At 56.2% G+C, this 18,689-nt stretch overlaps 3 protein-coding genes across 5 annotated transcripts; 2 read left to right on the plus strand and 1 right to left on the minus strand.

The window, feature by feature from the left end:
• Positions 1 to 1,755: 1,755 nt before the first annotated feature.
• Positions 1,756 to 3,589, plus strand: COMMD4 (COMM domain containing 4). 2 transcript variants are annotated; one of them, XM_027698024.1, is made up of 8 exons: positions 1,756 to 1,863; positions 1,941 to 2,012; positions 2,096 to 2,161; positions 2,407 to 2,446; positions 2,565 to 2,684; positions 2,924 to 3,004; positions 3,106 to 3,282; positions 3,394 to 3,589. In XM_027698024.1, exons 1-8 carry the CDS (start codon positions 1,861 to 1,863, stop codon positions 3,432 to 3,434), a joined length of 600 nt encoding a protein of 199 aa, XP_027553825.1. In that variant the 5' UTR covers positions 1,756 to 1,860; the 3' UTR covers positions 3,435 to 3,589. The 2 variants fall into 2 exon arrangements, with proteins under 2 accessions (XP_027553825.1, XP_027553826.1); XM_027698025.1 differs by lacking the exon at positions 1,941 to 2,012.
• A 200-nt stretch (positions 3,590 to 3,789) lies between these two features.
• Positions 3,790 to 7,353, plus strand: NEIL1 (nei like DNA glycosylase 1). The gene is made up of 9 exons (XM_027698026.1): positions 3,790 to 4,223; positions 4,323 to 4,442; positions 4,604 to 4,682; positions 5,190 to 5,289; positions 5,441 to 5,565; positions 6,010 to 6,037; positions 6,378 to 6,451; positions 6,610 to 6,814; positions 6,981 to 7,353. Exons 1-9 carry the CDS (start codon positions 3,790 to 3,792, stop codon positions 6,998 to 7,000), a joined length of 1,185 nt encoding a protein of 394 aa, XP_027553827.1. The 3' UTR covers positions 7,001 to 7,353.
• Positions 7,354 to 7,603: 250 nt separating this feature from the next.
• Positions 7,604 to 18,288, minus strand: MAN2C1 (mannosidase alpha class 2C member 1). Of its 2 annotated transcripts, XM_027698085.1 has the most exons (26): positions 18,163 to 18,288; positions 17,654 to 17,779; positions 16,980 to 17,103; positions 16,692 to 16,762; positions 16,380 to 16,557; positions 15,722 to 15,911; positions 15,304 to 15,410; positions 15,038 to 15,148; positions 14,583 to 14,675; positions 14,347 to 14,463; positions 13,794 to 13,889; positions 13,365 to 13,510; positions 12,783 to 12,906; positions 12,507 to 12,628; positions 11,893 to 11,978; positions 11,252 to 11,422; positions 10,900 to 10,982; positions 10,636 to 10,730; positions 10,413 to 10,517; positions 10,066 to 10,222; positions 9,628 to 9,771; positions 9,424 to 9,533; positions 8,805 to 8,884; positions 8,543 to 8,688; positions 8,262 to 8,365; positions 7,604 to 8,177 (listed from the first exon to the last, which is right to left on the minus strand). In XM_027698085.1, exons 1-26 carry the CDS (start codon positions 18,252 to 18,254, stop codon positions 8,063 to 8,065), a joined length of 3,093 nt encoding a protein of 1,030 aa, XP_027553886.1. In that variant the 5' UTR covers positions 18,255 to 18,288; the 3' UTR covers positions 7,604 to 8,062. The 2 variants fall into 2 exon arrangements, with proteins under 2 accessions (XP_027553886.1, XP_027553887.1); XM_027698086.1 differs by lacking the exon at positions 7,604 to 8,177 and having other exon boundaries at positions 8,539 to 8,688.
• Between the last annotated feature and the right edge of the window lie 401 nt (positions 18,289 to 18,689).

Genomic DNA, 18,689 nt, shown 5'->3' on the forward strand with positions numbered 1-18,689 from the left:
TTGGGTGTCCAGAGAATTAAAGAGACAGCTACAGGTTTTCTGTCTGGCATCTTTTGTGTGGGAGCAACCTCGCAATGTATTTGATTTGTCAGGTCGTCTCTACATTTCAGAGGTGGTGTCTGTAATATTTGGCAGTCCTTTTATTTTGGGCCACATAAGCTATTGCCAGTCTTGATGTATAGATGATATACTGCACTGGGGAGGTAATGCCCAGTAATGGTGTTCTGGTACCTTCATATGGGATCAGTCCCTGGATGGTTTCTATTTTGAGGTGGGGGGGGTCACATTTCTTCTGAGATGTGGGGTCTTAGTTGCTCTCTGTGGCACGGAAATGATTTTTGGATCCACACACTTGGCAGGCTTGGTGAATTTTATTGCTTTTCCTAATATACAGTGCTACCGGTTAGAGCTGTTGAACCTCTAGAATGGGAATGTAAAAGCCAAGCTGCTGGGCTTTTTGTCCTGGTCCTTTTAGTGTCTGAGCACTTAATGGTGGGGTTCAGTTTTGGATCCTGACTCCGTGAGACTGAAGGATTATGAGGGTACATAGAAGGTGCAGATACTGGCGTGTGAGGTGCAGTTCAGTGGGTGCAGTTGAAGGTGGAGCCAGCAAGAGCTTTCTCATCTGACGCTCTTCTGAGAGTTATTTTTGCCAGATGTTTTCGTTTTTGTTGCTGGATTCTGCAAAAGTGAAAAAATATATTAGCACATATAATTGGGAAGGAGTGCGTGCTGCCACTTGAGCGTGGTGCAAATAAGAGTATGCACGTGAACGGGGAAGGTCAGCAAAACCTTTATGTCCTGACACGTTTAGTCTGAGACCAGTGACGGGACTTTGTCACCTTTGGAGCAGCACTTTGGGCTGATTTGTGCGTACGCAGGGCCATCTACAGGAGCTGTTAAACGGCGATATGGGGGGAACGTCCACTAGATGGCCCCGCGTACGAGAAAAAGGCGTAAAATGGACCGTGGTTACCTCAAAACCAACGAATTCGGAAGATCCAAAGTTCAAAACGTCCTCTACTGCTCTCAAAGAAATCGTGCCAGCAATCAGAAAGACTTCGCTGACCGTCCCTTCCATTTGCAGGCTTGTGCTCGCACAACAATCAAGTGGCACTTAGTTTTCCTTGCAGCCTGAAAACTGCACACGCAACCACGGTGCACTGCAACTTCCATCTCCGCTATATGTAGCATTGTGCATTTTTCGCGGAGTCTGAAAGGTCCATCCACTTCTCGTAAAGAAAAATTACCTTCCTCGTTCATGTGCAAACTCTTATTTGCACCACGCTCAAGTGGCAACACGCACTCCTTCCCAATTATATGTGCTAATACATTTTTTCACTTTTGCAGAATCCAGCAACAAAACCGAAAACATCTGGCAAAAATAACTCTCAGAAAAGCGTCACATGAGAAAGATGTTGCTGGCTCCACCTTCAACTGCACCCATTGAACTGCACCGCAGCCCTGGTATCTGTACTTTCCTTCTCAGCTCTACGAACCACCACAACCTTCAGTCTCACGGAGTCAGGATCCAAAACCGAACCCCACCGCTAAGCGGGGCTGCGGCCGTGGGGAGCGGGAGGCGCTCCCGCGGTCGGGGCGTGCCAAAGGGGCCCCTCCCGCGGGTCCCACCGTCGCCTCGGGTCCCGTTCCCGGGAACTCCGCCCTCTGCCCCGCCCCGGGGTCTCGCCGCGCTCTCGGGGTCCCCGCCCCAAGGCCCCCGCGGAGCCACTGGCGGATCCCCCCGCGGGCAGCCGGGGCAGGGGCGGGGAAGGGCGGAGCGCTCTCCGGCCCGGGAGCGGTTCCGGGTCGGGAAGGCGGGATCTGCGGCGGCACCGGGGACCGCGGAACGGCGGCGACATGGTGGGGGGGGGGGTCGGCGGGCAGGGGGGAGGGCGCGGAGGCCCCGCGGCGGGCTCTGACCGCCTCTCCCCCCGCAGCGGTTCCGCTTCTGCGGGGACCTGGACTGCCCCGACTGGGTGCTGGCCGAGATCAGCACCCTGGCGAAAATCGTTAAGTGCCCGCGCCCCCCGCGTTCCCCTGCCCGCCCCCTCCCCGCCCCGGGCCCGCTGCTCACCCTCCTTGTTTCCCGCAGTCCTCGGTGAAGCTGAAGCTGATCTGCGCCCAGGTGCTGCGGGACCTCCTGGGGGAGCCCATGGAGGTGAGTGCGGGGCTACCGCGGTGGAGGCCAAGTGTTTCAACACTACAGTGGCATAATCAGCAATATTAATTAATTTCATACTCTTCATGCAGCCTCTGCAGTAAGAATGCTACCAGCCACTGCTAGTAGCAATACTATGTATATTAAATGTTATTAGTATTAATATTAAGGTAAGAATTATTAGTATTAATGTTGGTAGTGAGTGTGTTACCTGGTGTTTACTGTGATGCTCTGCTCTCCTGCAGTATGAGAAGATCCTGAAGCTGACCTCAGATGCAAAGTTAGGTGAGCACTGCTGTCCTTACTGGGATCACCCCATGGAGCCCCACTCTGGGGCTGGGCAGCGATTCGGCTGGAGTTACCTTCCCAAGGTGGCAGAGCTCACCCTCCATCCCATCCGCAGAGTCAGGGGACGTGAAGGCGACCATCGCTGTCCTCGGCTTCATTCTCTCCAGTGCAGCCAAGCACAATGTAGACAGCGAGTCCCTGTCAAGTGAGCTGCAGCAGCTGGGGCTGCCCAAAGGTAGGGGGGACCCTCAGGGTGGCACCACGGGCCAGACCTGGTGGGATGTGCCCAACGCAGTTCCCAGCGCTGCCTTCTTCACACTCAGATGCAGGGCAGGCTGGACACCGTGCTGTCCTCCATCACCTCCCTGCTGCACCATCCATCCCCTGGGGCTCCTCAGGTGCTTTGGTGGAGTTTGGTAATTGCAGGGCTGGTGTGAGCAGGGGGGTTCTCGTCTTGTCTCTCCTCACGAGCAGAGCATGCCAGCGGGTTGTGTCGTTCCTATGAGGAGAAGCAGAGCTCCCTCCAGGACAGCCTCAGGGCCTGTAGCCTGCGATGTGAGTGGGATGTTGGGTCTTAACAGGGTTTTGGGTGTTGGTGGCAGTCACCCTGCTGGAGTGAGCCAGGGTGCTGACACCACCCCCACTACCCACCCCAGTGAGCCAGCTGGGCTTGGTGCGCTGGCGGGTGGATTACACCCTCAGCTCCAGCGAGCTGCAGGAGGTCAACGAGCCCCTGGTGCATTTGACATTCAACGTGCAGAACAGGGAGTGTGGGAGAACGACGGCTGTCTCCATGACCGTCTCGGCTGACAAGTTCCGGGTGCTGCTGGCAGGTGAGGCTGGAGGATGGGTAGCATCAAGGACCTCCAGGGCCATGGGGGATGCTGGGAGGGATGCTGCTGGGGATGTAGCGGCTCCCTCACAGCTCCATCCTCTCCCTGCAGAGCTGAAGCAAGCCCAGACCCTGATGAACACCCTTCTCTGAGGAGCCAGCCTCCCATGGTGGGAGTCACGGACACCGAGTTGCTGGGTCGGATCTGGTGCTTCTGGCTGGGAAGGGGGATTTTTCCCTGCTCTCCTGGCTTCTGGGGACCCTGGGGGTAGCTTCAATAAAGTCCCAGTGACAAAGCCGAGCCGTGTCGTTCTGTGTCTCCCCGCGGCGGGGCCGCCCGGCAGGACTACAAGCTCCGGCATCACCGCGCAGCCAATGGGAGCGCGCACCGCCCGCCGCGCAGCCAATGGGAGCACGCACCGCCCGCCGCGCAGCCAATGGGGGCGGGCGGGCTCAGTCGGATGTGCCGGCGGCAGCGCGGTGGCGGCTCCGCGGTGCGGCGGCGGCGATGCCCGAGTGCCCGGAGCTGCACCTCGCCGGCTGCTTCATCAACGGCGTGTGCGGCGGGCTGGTGTTCGCGGGCGGCGTGGAGCGCTCGGCAGTGGGCCGCGGCCCCGAGGTGCCGTTCCGCAGCGAGGCCTACCGCATCTCGGCCCTCGCCCGGGGCAAGGAGCTGCGGCTGACGCTGAGCGCGCTGGACCCTGCCGCCGCCGCCGCCCCGCCGCCGCAGGACCTCGTGTTTCGTTTCGGCATGTCGGGGTCGTTCCGGCTGTGCCCGGCCGCCGAGCTGCCCCGCCATGCCCACCTCCGCTTCCTGACCCGCGAGAGCCCCCCCCGCGCCCTGTGCTTCGTGGACCCCCGCCGGTTCGGGTCCTGGCGCCTGGGGGACGCCTGGCAGCAGGACCGCGGGCCCTGCGTCGTCTCCGAGTACCAGGCTTTCAGGTGAGCGCCCTGGTGGAATGCCCCCTGGTTGGGTTTGGCTGCTTTTCCTGCACGGACATGCCCAGGTGACTCTTCTTGTTGCCCCGTGCTCTGTTGCAGGGAGAACGTGCTGAATAACCTGGATGACAAGGCTTTTGACAAGCCCATCTGTGAAGCCCTCTTAAACCAGAAGTATTTCAATGGAATTGGGAATTACCTGCGTGCTGAGATCCTGTACAGGTAAAGTGGGTTGAGCATCCGCTGGCCTGCCATGGAGGTTTGGTCTCCAAGAGTTTGCTGGAGCTCGATGGCTCTTTGGTTAAGCTATCTGTGCCTCCTCACCCTGGTAGATGCAGACAGTGCCAGAACCAAGGGTTCAGGCTTGTGTATAACTCTTTCAGGTTGAAGATCCCTCCCTTTGAAAAGGCTCGGACTGTGCTGGAGGCCCTGAAGGATCAGAAACAGGAGAGGAGGAAGAAGGTGAGGAATACCAGGTGCTTTCATAGGGTCAGGAAGTGCCAGATGTCGTACTAGGAGTTTGGTTGCCTGTGGCCCTGCAGGACGAGCTGTGCCCGGCTTCTACCTTCAAGAAGTCCATGAATATTTTTGGGGTGGGTGAAGAGGAAGAGATGAGGGAAACAAACACCTTGCAAGCTTAAAATCTCCAAGAAGGCTGTAGTAAAGCCCAAGGCTGTTCTTGTGGCCTTTTGAAGTGGCTATTTTAAAGAAGCCTGAAATCAAACTACATGACCTGAGAAGTGTTTTTAAAACTGCTGATGTTGGTGTGTGTTAGCCCTCTTTCATGTCTTTGTAGCTAAGCTGGAAGGCCACACTGGGGTGAGCTCAGGGCTGGCATGTGTGGAGAGTGTGGCAACTCATCCTCAGGAGGGCAAAAGACAAAGAATTTGGGTGCTGTTGGGGAGGAGAGACCCTGAGGAGGCAGAAGTAGCTGGCAGGTGACTTTCCTCCCCTTCTCCACCCTTGCAGGATCCTTCCCTGACACTGAGCAAGAAGGTGAAGCTGATGCAGAAGAACGCGGATCTCCTGGAGCTGTGCCACACCGTGCCCATGGAGGTCATCACGGCGGGTGAGGAGACAGGACAGGATGCTGGGGAACAGGGACAGCTGGGGGAGGCTGGGGCTTTGCATTCCCGGCATCAGGAGGTTTGGGAGGGCATCCCGACACCATGATCATGGCTTCTGCTCTAATTCTGTCCTTTTCCTCTCTTCCTTCCCAGAGAAGCAGTTTTTGGACCCTGAGCACTCAGATAACTATGCCACCTTCAAGAACTGGCTGCAGTGTTACTTGGTGCCTGGCATGAGCTCCCTGCGTGACCACAACGGCAGGACCATGTGGTTCCATGTAGGTGCCTGGGGTCACTCTCTGGGGCTGGGGGCGCCCAAACCACCCCTCCAGCCCATTTTCTGCTTGCTGAGACTCCCATATATGACGCTGTGTGGCTGGAGATCTCCCTCTCCACCAAGCTGCTGGGCGTGGAGGTGACAAGGACCCTCTGTGTGGTGACCAGCTGGCCAAGGGATGGTGGGCAGTCTGGAGCAGATGGATGGAATGAGGTCTGGAGCCCTGTTTTTCCCTCCTGTGCCCTGTGTCTGTGGCCTTGCAGGAACAGGACTCACAGGAGAGTCCCCAGTGCACAGGGCAGGCAGAGCAAGCCTGACTCTCCTGGCTTCCCAGAGAAATGTGGCTCTTTCCCTATCACTGCGAGAGGGAGAAGGGGCAGGGATTCTGCTGCTGCTGCCTGCAGAATGACTGCACCCCAGTCAATGCTCTGTCCCTTCCTTGCAGGGAGAGCCTGGTCCCATGGCTCCCACAGGTGAGTGTCCTCTCTCCCGCCCGTGGGACCCACTCTTGCTCTGGGAGGGCTGGACACTGGGCAGCCCTGTCTTTTCTGTGTAGCACAAGGGCACAGGCAGGAGCAAAGCCCCTCTCCCTGGGGTGCTGACAGGCCTGTGACAGCCGTTGGCACCAGGGGACAGAGCCCATTTTCCCCAGGGCTTCCTACCAGCATCCCAACCTGCTTGGGCACAGCTGTTGCGCTGGCAGGATGGTTTTTCATCCTGCAGTTCCTCAGTGCTCAGCTCACATCACCCAGGACAGCATCCCTGCAAGCGTGTCCCTCACTCCCCCTGACCTGGGCATGTCCTCTCATGCAGGGCAGAAGCACCAGAAGATGCCCCGCAAAAAGCGCACTCAGCTGAAGGCAGACCCTGAGGCACTGACCCCTAAGGTAAGCAGCTTTGTGGTTGTGTCTGGCTGTCCTGTTCCCCTTAACCTTGCTCAGGCTGCTCCTGAATTCATGGTGGTGATCCCATGTGGAGCTTTTCATCCTCTGTGGTGCTCCAAGCACGCTTCTGCTGCTGAGCTGCAGCTCTGATGTCCACCCAGGTCACCTCACGCGCCTTGAAAAGGCACCCCAGGGCTGCAGCAACCCCCCAAAAGTCAGATGAGAAGGAGGAGAAAGAGGCTGATGGGCCGAGGAAGGGACGTGCTCGCCGGAGGAGGAGAGGGACCCCTGCTCCAGCCTTGCCTGAGCTGGAGGTGCTTCTCAACACCAGAAGAAGTCCCCGGATATCTGCACGCAGGGGCAGAGGTGAGGCTGGCAGCCCCTGCGGCTTTCACGTGCACAGGGGGGGCTGTGGGAGTGCTCAGTTGTATCAAAGGGACTGAGGGGTGCCAGATGGCAGGAGAGGAGCCAGTGGAGGAGAGCCAGACACTCCTTCAGCCTCTGACTCCTCATTTCCCTCTCTGTTTTTCAGGTGCAGTCCCTGTCGTGTGAGTGCTGCCCACTGCCCACCTCCTGAGGGGCATTTAATGGCCCAGGAGGAGCTCAGGGAGGGCTTGGCCAGGAAAGTGCATTAGAGATGGGGGAAATTGAGGCTTCTCAGTACCTGTGCTCACAGCTGCTTGCAACTGTTGCATCCTGCCAGTGCGTGAGGGAGAAGCTGGGCTTGGTGGCAGGGTATTCTCCTGCTGTCCAGAGGCATTTGAGGGGGAGAAGAGCCAAGACCTTACTTTGTGCTGGACTCTGACTCTTCCCTCTGCCTAAAACTGGGTTCTCTCTTCCCTTTCTGGCTGCTGCTCCAATCACTGTTTTTAGCTGACTAAATAATAAAATATTTTGTGTAGAAATCACAGTGCATGCCTTTTCATGCTAAGGATAACCCCTCTGAGCCCAGCCTCTTCCCCAAGAGGCTGTAGCAGGCTTCCCCTCCACCTCACCTCCCCTGAAGTAAAGATAAGCTCTGCCTCCCCAGTTCCAGGAGATCCTGCTGAGGAGGACACTAAGGGAGCAGCAGCTACAACAAAGCACCTGGGAGGAGGCAGGTCAGTGCAGTTACCTGGAATAAGTTAAGAAAACAGGCTCGAGCTTGATGTAATTCTCTTATTTATTTGTGTTCTCCATCTGCAAGGGCAGTGCAAGGGGCAGGCGGAGGAAGGGGGGAAGGAGTAGAGTGTGATTTTTATAGTCACTGCTGGACAAGATGAAGGCTGAGACACAGGAAACACTGTGGAAGCTGCTGCTCCCCAGGGCCCCGGGGCTGGAACAGAGCCCATACAGGGCCACCATCCTGTCCACACCCTTATCCACACTTTGGCAAGCTCAGCACTCAAGCCCACCTACCCTGGTTGGGCAGTGGGCAACTGTCCTCCTTCCCTGAGGAACATGATTGTTCTCAAGCACTGCTCTCCAATGGCTGGGTGTGGGACACGGGGAGACTGCCCTGCTCTGGAACTGCTGTCTTGTACAGCTCTTGGGATCGAGGAAGGCTCAGGCTGTGATTTGAGCTCACAGTGTTGGTCCAGGTTGCTGCAGCATCAGCCAGAGCAGTGGATGGTGTCACAGGCTCAAGACCAGGAGGACAGAGAGCACGCAGAAGGGTGTGAAGGAGAGCCTCAAGCCCTGCTGCCCCATTGGCAGGCGGCCCTGTGCTGGTCGCTCCAGGAGGTCGCAGCTGAGGAGGAAAGCACACGAGGCTGAAGGCACTGATCTCCATCCCCATGCACACCCAGCCCTTTGGCACGGACCACGGACTTACAGCATCGCCTCCTTAACGGGGAGGGAGGTCTGGAGCCAGGCAGTAACCGTGCTGCCATACGCCTCGTAGAGCCGAACCACCACAGCTTCAGGTCTGCCCTCAGCCTTTGGGGGACAGTGCAGGTGGGAGTTCAGACAAATGAGACAGGCACAGCCTCTCCAACCCAAGTTGTTCTGCTCAGCTGAGCCTAACCACCACTCAGTGTGGAGGAAAGAGCAAGCCATGCTCAACAACAGCACCTTAACCCCCTCTGCCCTCCCCACCTCTGCCCCGGCACCTGCCTGCTTGACAGTCTCCAGCACGACGGCAGGTGAGCTGACAGAAAAGGCACTCCAGGCTGGGCACTGGGCAGAGCTGGCCGGGACCGCGTGGAGGGGGAAATTCAAGTTGTAGGCACGCTGAATCACACCAGCCTCCTGGAAGGAACCTGCATCACAAGAACCTCTATCCAGCCTCGGCACGTGCACAGTCAGAGACACACTCACCCCGAGGCTCACTGGCACATCCCCCACCCTGCATGTTCCTATGGGGCCTGTCACTCACCCCGGTGAGGCATCACAGCGTAGGTGAACTGGTGCTGCCCAATGTCTGCTGTGGAATCAGGGGACTTGGGTGCTCTCAGCCTAAGGCAACAAGATGTTAGTGAGACTGGTATCTTGGCAGCACCCACTGCCACACAGAGTAGAGCCAGAGGAGCACTGTGACAAGACAACTGCTCTCCTCACTACCTTGAGGCTGGGCCCAGGGGTGGAAGCAGACATGCAACAGCAAACAGACCCTGGACAGTCCCAGAAGCTAAAAAACTTGGGTGTCTTCCTGTGAAAATTGTGGCTGACAGAGTCAAACTGAAATATGCAGTTTCTTTTAGCTTCGTATGCACCTGTAACATTAACACTGCTGTTCCTTCCCTCTCGTTAAGCCTTCTCTCCTGGGGTATGTTTTGGCCAGCAACAGAAAAATCTAATCTCCCCTGAATTATCTACGAGCACAGCTCACAGGAATTAGTTATAATGTAAGTCAGCCAAATTCTCAGACAACAGACACCCATCAGACTATTTATTAACTAAGGTCATTTAGGACCAGGTGTTGCCTTGACTTCCAAGAGACACCTCACAAGACAAAGTACCTGCAGCAGCCCCCCCCTCATCCATCTGTAACTCACAGAGAGAGGCTGAGGACGTTCCTGTGGGCTGATGCCCCATATTTGCAGTCGTTCAGCAGAGCCACCCCAAAGCCGTGCTCAGAGAGATCCATCCACTTGTGAGCCCACACCTGCAGCAGGTACCAAGGGATGGGCTCACTACAGAGAGCCACTGCCAGGAGCAGGAGCAGCTCGGTGCTGGGACCAGACCACCTTCCCTCTCACCTCGAACCGAGCCCAGTCCCAGGATGTGTTCCAGTGTGTTGGCCGCTGCACGTGTCCAAACTGGATCTCGTAGGTGGCGTTTGTGCTCCGAACCTGCACAGGGAACTCCACCTTCAGGAACTTGTGAGCCTCCTTCCACTCAACCTAAATGTGGGAGCAGAAGGGCATCACCGTGGGGTCTGACAGGCAAAAGCCGCACTTTTCCTTCCCTGGTGTGCAAGTGCAGCCAACATAAGCTATAATAAAACCACACCAGAGTCTCAACACCAGGATGAATTCTTCTTGTCCCTCAGGATCTCCCCCCACCCTCAGGCTGCCTTCCCTTAAGGCAGAGGAGGACAGGCAGTGGGGGGGGGGGTTCCAGGGGAGAAAACAGGAGGGGGAATGTAATTCCTGCCACACAGGATGTTGGTATCATGCAGCAGCCACGGGCCAAACCTGGGTCAGGAAGCGGAGGTATGGGCACGTGGCATCCAGGATGATCTCCTGGGTTAAGGTGCTGCTTTTCCCGACCTGCAGGGAGAACCTCACACTTCCCCGCAGGCCCCCAGCCAGGGTGATTTCCAGAGGCTTCAGCAGCGTGGTCACTGGCTTCCTAGACAAAGGAATGAAGGCAGAGATAGTCTCAGCCTAGTAGATCCAGGTTCCCAAATCTCAGTCCAGCCTCCCACATAGGAGGCACTCACTTCTCCAGAGTGAATGCTCTCTTACAGCTAGGACTGACAGGGAGGCAAGAATCCTAGGGCAAAGCCAAAATCCAAGTGCTGCCTGCACTGCTCCTCTACCTGGTTTCCAAGTGATAATCCATCACATCCCAGGCATCCCAGTAGAGGGGAACATCATCAAAGAGTGCAAACTGGTTCGCATAGCAGCCCTCTGGGACTGACTCTCTGAAAGAAAGAGGAACAGAGAAACAGCAGCATCAGAAGGGCTGGCAGTGGACAAGAGTGAGAAGTCATCCTGGGAGAGGTTTGAGGAGCCTGGGGCCAGTGGCTGGGTGACACAGACCTCTCGGAGTCCAGCAGCTGAAGTGAGGTCAGGTGCCCCATCGTGTCCAGGCAGACAGCAATCAGCCCATTCTCCATGGTAACGGAGCCATCCTCCTTGGGAAAAGGCCAGAAACAGGTGTCACAGACCCACAACTGCAGGAACTGAGTGCCTCAGTTGCAAATTTACTATGTGGATTTGCTGGATGCTGGATTCCTTAGATTTCTCCCCAATCAACCTTTGACACAGGGAACATGGATCTGAAGCAAAGAGCCTTGTGCTTACCTGCTTCCTCACTGACACAGGCTGAGAGGGCAGCAATGGCTCCCTCACTAGAGCATAGCCCATGCTGGGGACTGTCACGAGAGCTGGAAAGCAAAGAGGTTCTATTCCAACATCAGCCCCAGACTGAAACCTAAGTCACACTGTGCTGCCCTCGTGCTCTCACATCCTCTCATACCCTCCTCTTCTTCCTCCATACTTCAAGGGGCTTTATTCCATTTCAAGTTGCCCAAGGAAGAGTTTGAACAGCCAGTAAAGCCCTCCCCAGGGCAGGGAGAGGCAGAGTATTCCCTTGTTAGCTGACTCTGCCCCTGTAAGAAATTCTGATACAAGAGTTATCCCAGGTCAGACATACCCAAAGCCTCTGTTCCATCTGGCCCAGGCCTGGAGATCACCTCGGTGCGTTCCCAGGGCAAAGTGTTCAACACAAGGGTGCTTTCGGTGCTCCCTGCCTTGGGCTGCAGCAGATCCCTGCACAGGGACTGCACAGCCTCCTCCTGCAGCTGAGCACCAATCCTGCGGATCTCTGTACAACAAAAGGGCCTAAGTTGGATCTGAGAGAGCTTCTGGCGCTCCCGTGCAATGTACACACACTTTATCGCCTGCCAAGCTACAATTACTAATTATCATTAATTATTATTATCTATTAGTGAGTAATTCAAGTGTATAATTATTCTTAACTTTGTTATTACAAGATTACAGCGAGCTATGCCAGCTCAACTGGAAAATTCTGGTTAACTAAGCCCCTGCAAGCACCCATGAGCAGGCAGGAGCAAATCTTTGTGGAGGTCTACCCTGGCATGCCAACAGCAAGCAGAGAAGTCAATAAATTGGGATGGTTTTCAGTCCCTTGGCTCCCCTGCTAATTTAACGTTTCAGACACATATCTGCACAGGCTCGCCCTGGTAGTCCAAGATTGAAACCACTGCAGCTCCACCAGGCAGGACCCAGTGTGCTCTGGCAAGTAAGTGCCCTCCTAGCCAAACTTCTGCTCACCTGTGTAGTACTGCAGGGCATCCTCAACCACGAGCTGGATACAGCTGCCTGGCAGGACATCATGGAACTGGTTGAGTAGCAATAACCTAAAAGAGAGCAGAACCCAGGAGAGGATGCGAGAGCACCGTATTTGTTCTGGCTTAGAACAAACCAGAAAGTTCTTCTCTCAAACAAGAGCCCTGTTTGCAAGCCAGACAAACTTAATAACTGTTCCTTTTACTCCCATTAGCCAACACTTCAGAGAAAAGGATTTTTTCCATAGCATCCTTTAAATCCCTTTATGTTAGGGCTTGTCAACTGTCATCTCAGTAAAGCACAACCATGGGGAGTACGAGCTATTACTTTTTATCCCCCAAGGCTACCAGATATGTTGTTGCACAAGTTTAGACAAGTCAAAACTGGGGGAGGAACAAGCTTAAGTCGGAAATGAAGCTTTCAGACAGCAGAGTAGTGAGGGTTTGAAGTTATCTTCCAAGGGAGAATCAAGCAAACCACCGAACGCTTTCCAGGTGGATCCCTGATCAGTTCATGGAAGGGGTTACAGACAGTGCTACACACAGTGCTGCACTACTGAACCCTCTCCCAGTACCAGCAATGCCCCTGTACTCCCTCACCTCCAGAGCCGCTGCAGCTGGCTGGCAGGGTACTGGAACACACTGTCCTGTGCCACAGCCAAGGTGCTGAGCACTTCGACGTCATGGAGTATCCTCTCACACTCTCGATTCCCCTTCTTTATCTGGTATCAATTAAGGACAGAAGGAAGACCCTCAGGAAAGGGGTAGCTGGGAGCAGATGTCTCACATGAGCAGCAGAAACCCAGCTCCAGTGCAGGAAGGTTGGTTACTTGTAGGTGTCATGAATTTGCACGGCCTGGGCGTGGGGAGCCTCACCTGGGCCTGGGTGGTGTATGTGCCATTGTGCAGCTCAAGGAAGAGCTCTCCCACCCAGGTGCACAGCTGCGATGACTCCTTCTCCAGGACAGAAAAGAGCTGGTCAGGAGTTGAGATCTGCACCCTGTGGGAGAGACACAGGTACAGTGATGAGCCAGGGAGAAGCCTGGGACATGGCTAATGTTGCATCCCATCTGGAAAGTTGACGCTCCTGGAACCAAGGCCTCAGAAACTTCAATACAACTATACACAGTATTCCCCTCACCCTTCTCCTACCCCCCTCCTGCTCTCCTGGGACCCCTGAACCTCTCCTGTGGACATTCTCCAGACAGGGACTGACTGCCAGGCACAGCTCCTGTGCTGGGCACTCAACCCATGACTCTACTGAGGGCTCATAAGCAGTCCATGCCTGCCCTGTGTAACTGTTCTTACAGCTCTTGATGATACAGAGACCCACAAAAATCCTTCCCAGCCCTCTGCTTGCCTGTCTCTCTGCCCTGCTCCCTTTCTTTTGGCACTGCTGAAGGCCAGGCCTGGCTCAAAGCCAGTGCTCCTGCCAGGAGAGAAGAGCTTTCCTCTCACCTTGGCAGCCCATCTGTGTCACTCATTCTCTTCATCCTATCCAGCATCTTCTGTGTGGGGCCCCCTCCTCCATCTCCAAAGCCGAAGAGGAATGCGCTGTGGTTCACGCATCCTTTGTCCTTGTTGTTCTTCACTGTCTTCAGCACCTGGAGGGATTTTTGGGCAGCTGCAATCCCCTGGCACCCATCCCCAGCTCCCACAAGAAAGCCAGGTCAGCCTTTAGGGTGCAAAGCCCAGTCCTGCCCCTCCTCCCCGGCCCAAACTGCCAAAATCAGGCACAGGCACATTTTGGAAGCAGGCAATCAACTGCCAGGCACCCAAACGGCCTTTGTCCAACAATGCTGCCAGCTATCCTGCTCCCTTCCCAGGCACTGCCCTCTCCCAGGAGGCTCCAAGGGGCTGGCAACTTCACATGCAGGTCTCACTCACCTCCTCCACAAGCCCATGCATCCCATAGGAGTCACCAGGAGGGAAATGGGTCAGGACTCTGGAACCGTCAATGCCTTCCCAGAAGAAGGTGTGATACTGGAGGGGAGTGAAAGGACAATGTGGTGCACAGGGGACAGACATTCCAGAGCCCCCTGAGGATTGAAACTGGGCCTTTAGTTTCTCTCCATGAAGCAGCAGAATGTGCTGACGGATCAGTGTAAGGAGACAGTTGCACAAGGACAGGGAATGCCACAAGGGCAGGGTACAGCAGGGAGAGGCTGGATTTAGTGTCTGTTGGACCTGCACACAAGTCACAGCTCCTTGTCTGGAAGCAGAAGGAATTTATAGGCCAGGGGCCCAACTGGAATCCCTAACCATGACCTTTTCCTCCCCTAAATCTGACAGGATATTGCTACCACCAAAAACTGGTGCCTTCTGGAAGCAGAGCCTGTGTCAGCTGAGCTGAAGGACTGTGGAACCGACAGGTCCAGCCCTGCAGAAGACTCCAGCATCCACACATCCATCCCCTGGAAAGAAGGGAAGCACAGCTCACCGGGAAGGTATTCACAAGGTTCCAGCTGAGCTTCTGTGTGAGGAACCTCTGAATCCCACAGCCACGCATCAGCTGGGGCAGCTGGGCTGAGTATCCAAATGTGTCCGGCAGCCAGAACTGGGAGAAGTAACAGGAGCAGAGGGAGAGAGAAACACATGAGTCAGGCAAACCTCATACACAGCAAGAAGTGAAAGGAGATGGTGTGCAAGGAAGGTGTGCTGGAAAAGAACAAGTACCTCTGTGCAGAGTCGGCCAAACTGTTCCTGGAAGAACTGCTGTCCCTGGAGGAACTGCCGCACCATGGACTCCCCACTGGGCAGGTTCCCGTCCTGGGGGAAAGGCACAGGGAATCTGTGAGGAAAGCCAGGCACTGGGGAAGGGGAGGCCTTGTAAGGCCCCCATTCCCATCCACCTGATCTGGAGATCACAGGGAGGAACTGAAGAGAGCTCGGCAGAGGGAAAAAGGAGGAACACAGTTCACTGAGTGCAAAGATCCTTTCTCAGAGAATGATATGGGAGAAGGATTGTATTTTTGCTAAGTTAGACACTTCAGCTGCTGTTCCTAGGCTTGGAGACCATCACCAACCAGACAGGCTCAGCAAAGACTCTGCTGTCCCCTCCAGTGCCAGGCCCAGTCCCAGAAGGACGGCACAGAGAGGGTTCGGCAAGCCAGGCTCACCGTGCTACTCACCATTTCCACCCAGGTGCCTCCAACAGGAATGAACTGCCCCTTGGCTGCGAATTCCAGAATCTGTGCATAGAGCCCAGGGTACCAGCTCCGTACCCACTCAAACTGCTGCGCCTGCCAGAGAACAGACATCAGCCCCAGCTCCCCGCCACCACTCCACACCCAGGTCCCTTCTCTCTGCAAAACTTCTGGTCATCCTCCCATCTCTTTTTGCTGGAGAAGCAACATGCCATGAGCAGAGGAGAGGTCTCCAGAGAGAGATCACTGACCTGGGAGCAGGCAAAGGTGAGCTCCGGATTGCGCTCCATCAGACGGACCACGGTGACCCAGCTCCGAGCACACTTACGGATGGTCTCCTCATAGGGCCACAGCCAGGCTGTAATAACCATAGTTATCACTCAACACAAGCTCCTCCTGGAGTTAGAACCCCTCTGAAACCCCTCCTGGGACAGTAAATCAAGGGGTGAAGCCCAACAGATGGAAGACAGCAGTCTATAATTCACCCCTCATCCCCAGCCCCATCAGTGCTCCAAAGGGCACCCCACACTCCCCTGCCTCCGTAAAAAACCAGCTGTGTGCCTCAGGGCATGGTATCCAGTGCCTGAAGCCCAAGGGCAGCCCGCTCTCCCCTTGGGCAGCATGCCCTGGCCTCCAGGTGAGCGAAGAGGGGGTGTGTGCTGCTCTCACCAGAGTCAATGTGGCAGTGCCCCATGGCATGGATGGTGTGCTGGCTCTCGCCGTTCCTCTGGCTGAAGACGGCCGCAGCCAGGTCACGGGCAGCAGGGAAGGTGGAGGGGTCCGTAACATCACACACATTGACCATCTGGTTGGCAGTGTACAGTGCCTGGAAACTCCTCTGGTTTTCCTCCCCGAGAAGCTGGGGTTGGGAGGCATAACAGTTTTACTCAGGCCACTCTACCAGCTCAGATGTCACCTGCCTCAGGGAGAACCTGGTACCTCCTTTCAACATCTGTCTCAGCCAGTGGTACCAGGTAAACACCACGTCCCTGCTTCACAAACACAATCTCGTGCCTTTTCTCACATGCCTTCTAAATTCAAGTTATACATATGCACATCCCAGGGGACTCTGGTTAACAGATCCTGTTTTGGAGCAGAAAGTGGATGAAAAAACACCTATGGCTTCCCTCTGTTCAGTTTTCCCCTGCTGCAGAATACGCTGAGTTAGAAGGGACCCACAAGGACCATCAAGTCTAGATAGAGTCAATTGTGCTAAAGCAGAAGCAGCAAACATTTTCTCCTCCAGGCTTTCAGGTCATGGCAGAAGGAGGAGATACAATGAAGTTATGGAAAGGGTGAGAGAAGGGAAAAGAAGGAGCTCCCATACCCGGGCCATGTCCAGCAGTATTTCCAGATCTACCAGCAGTTCGTAGACATCTCTGTTGAAGATGACCAGCTCAGCCTTGTTCAGGGTGACCCTCCTGTCTGGGTCGGGAGGGGCAATCATGCTGCCCTTGCCAGCTCCAAAGAGCCCATTGCAGGCCAGCTCCACGTACAGTGTAAGGCTGTGGGACCAAAGGAAACCATCAGCGAGCACATCACAAGCACCAGGACACAGATGAGGATGTCTCACCCCAGCCTCCTGTCTTCCAACAATACCAAGCTCACCCAGTGGTGAGGAGCTTGGCTGACCACCCACCTGTGGGGCTCTGACTCTTTCAGGCTGCTTGTCAGGATGTAGCTGGTCTTCTCACCTTCCTTAGTCAATCCCTGCACAGGAAGATGGCACATTCAGCCAAAGTCCAGCTGGATGGAGGGGTCTGGTCCCATATGGTGTGGGATAATGATTCCCACAAGAACAATCAGCACAGAAGCTGCTGCTGCCCCAGCAGCAACATAAACCCTGCAAGCACCACCACACAGCACAGCAGGGATGTAAAAAGTCGTAGCAGGGCACCTGGCACACCCCTGATCCATGCCTCCTTACCTGGACAGGCTGGGCATCTCGCCACACCATGGCCTCCCCATCACTCTCCCAGACGAAGTGCACTTCCCGCCCTGCCCATGCCAGGGGGATGCTCAGCTCCACCTTAAACCAGCATGTCTCCCATCTGGAAGAGAGCAAGTAGCAATCTCAGCCCACAGTGTGACTTTCTCCCCAGGGAAAGCACACTTCCTCAGAGCCTCGATGGAGACAGCTGAGTGAGGGCAGCCCACGAGTTTGATGGGGTTCAAATGCAAGAATGCCACCTGTGCAACAATGCCACCTGTCCGTACAGACTTGATTTAATCTATGCCCCTCTGTGACCCCAGAGAAACAGTCAGTGGCATCTTGTCTGACCAACGCTGGCATAAAAATTTCCCAAACCTGACAAAGCAAACATCCCCCACCTAAGCATTAGGGACACAACCATGATCACAAACAGCTCTCAGCAGGAAGGATCCATGAACTGGGCTCTTTACTCTCCTGGGAAACTGACACAACTTGGGCTGTTTCCTCATGAAATCTCCCTAAGGGCTTCAGACACCTTAGAGCACTCAGGGGGAAAAGGATCATCATCTCCTTTCTTCACCATTAAGAACTCGTGAGGACTCACGCACACGTGAGACATGAGCTCCAACCCCACCAGGGTCACAGCACCACCGAAATCCTGTACTCACGTGGGCCCGAAGGACTCTCCCACTTCAGCCGGCCTGAATTCCCCCAGAACAGCCTCATCGTAAGGGATGCGCCGCGGAGTCTGGAAGCAGGAGAGCGACGCCGGTGGACAGCGATCCCCAAAAAGCCTGAGGTCGAAGATAGCCAGGACGTATCAGTATGGTCAGTCCCGCAAGGGCGAGCCCGGGGGCGGGACAGGGAGCGCCCTGTTTCCCCCAGCTGCTACTCAACACCCTCAACAAGATTCACAAATCACAGAGTAATGAAGCGCCGCGTTAGAGAGGCTGGCGGAGCGGGGAGGGCTGGGGGGGGCTGTGCCGTGGCTGTCCGGGGTGTGTGTTTTGTGTGTGCGATTTGTTCCCTCGGTGTGTGTTCACCGAGCCCCCCGAGCCCCGGCACCCCCAGGGCAGGGTGCACCCCTCCCCTGCTCTCCCAAGGGGACACACGCGGGCTGGCCCGGCCGCCCACCAGCGCCCCGGGGGAGGCGCGGAGAGGCCTCCCCGCCGCCCACCTGCCCCGCAGGTTGCAGTCGGTGAAGTAGGTGTCGGAGACGAACTTCTCGACGCGCTCCAGCGCCGTGCGCCTGTGCCGGGGCGCGGCCATGGCGGCTGCGGCAGCGCCCGCCCCGCGCGGCGCAGGCGCGGCGCGGCCCGGCCGTCCCGGAGCCCGGAATCCCGCAATCCTGAAATCCCGGGATCCCGGAACCCCGGTTCCAGCCGGGCCGCCTCGGGTGTCCCGGAGCCCGGAATCCCGGTTCCAGCCGGGCCGCCTCCACCCCAGGGGTGCTCCGCGGGGCTGAGGGCCTGTCCCGGGGAGGGCCGGGCCCGCCGAGGGCTCCCCGTGTGAGGAGGCAGAACCCGCCCCATCGCTGTCCCCCGGCCTGAGCAATCCTGCACCCACCTCTCCTCCTCCACGCCCCCGCTGCGCCTCAAAATCGCCCCCCCCAAAAAAAATGCCACTCTGTATCATCAGGAGGGAAGGAAGAATCTGCACACGGTGCTCAGCCCTGATGCTTTAATGGAAATACGGTGCCACGCT

The sequence above is a fragment of the Neopelma chrysocephalum genome, unplaced genomic scaffold (genome assembly GCF_003984885.1).
Source record: "Neopelma chrysocephalum unplaced genomic scaffold, ASM398488v2 Primary Assembly neopelma1_124, whole genome shotgun sequence".
In the NCBI taxonomy this organism is placed as follows: Eukaryota; Metazoa; Chordata; class Aves; order Passeriformes; family Pipridae; genus Neopelma; species Neopelma chrysocephalum.

Bases quoted from the DNA above. Each gene is read 5' to 3' on its own strand.
- COMMD4 (XM_027698024.1), top strand. The intron at 2,162-2,406 runs GTGAGTGCGGGG...GCTCTCCTGCAG, and splicing joins TCCTGGGGGAGCCCATGGAG to TATGAGAAGATCCTGAAGCT. The intron at 3,005-3,105 runs GTGAGTGGGATG...TACCCACCCCAG, and splicing joins CAGGGCCTGTAGCCTGCGAT to TGAGCCAGCTGGGCTTGGTG.
- NEIL1 (XM_027698026.1), top strand. From the start codon at position 3,790: ATGCCCGAGTGCCCGGAGCTGCACCTCGCCGGCTGCTTCATCAACGGC. The intron at 6,452-6,609 runs GTAAGCAGCTTT...ATGTCCACCCAG, and splicing joins CTGAGGCACTGACCCCTAAG to GTCACCTCACGCGCCTTGAA. The intron at 6,815-6,980 runs GTGAGGCTGGCA...TCTGTTTTTCAG, and splicing joins ATCTGCACGCAGGGGCAGAG to GTGCAGTCCCTGTCGTGTGA.
- MAN2C1 (XM_027698085.1), bottom strand. From the start codon at position 18,254: ATGGCCGCGCCCCGGCACAGGCGCACGGCGCTGGAGCGCGTCGAGAAG. The intron at 10,223-10,412 runs GTAGAGGAGCAG...TCCTTTGTCTAG, and splicing joins GATTATCACTTGGAAACCAG to GAAGCCAGTGACCACGCTGC. The intron at 9,534-9,627 runs GTGAGAGGGAAG...TACCTGCTGCAG, and splicing joins GGGACTGGGCTCGGTTCGAG to GTGTGGGCTCACAAGTGGAT.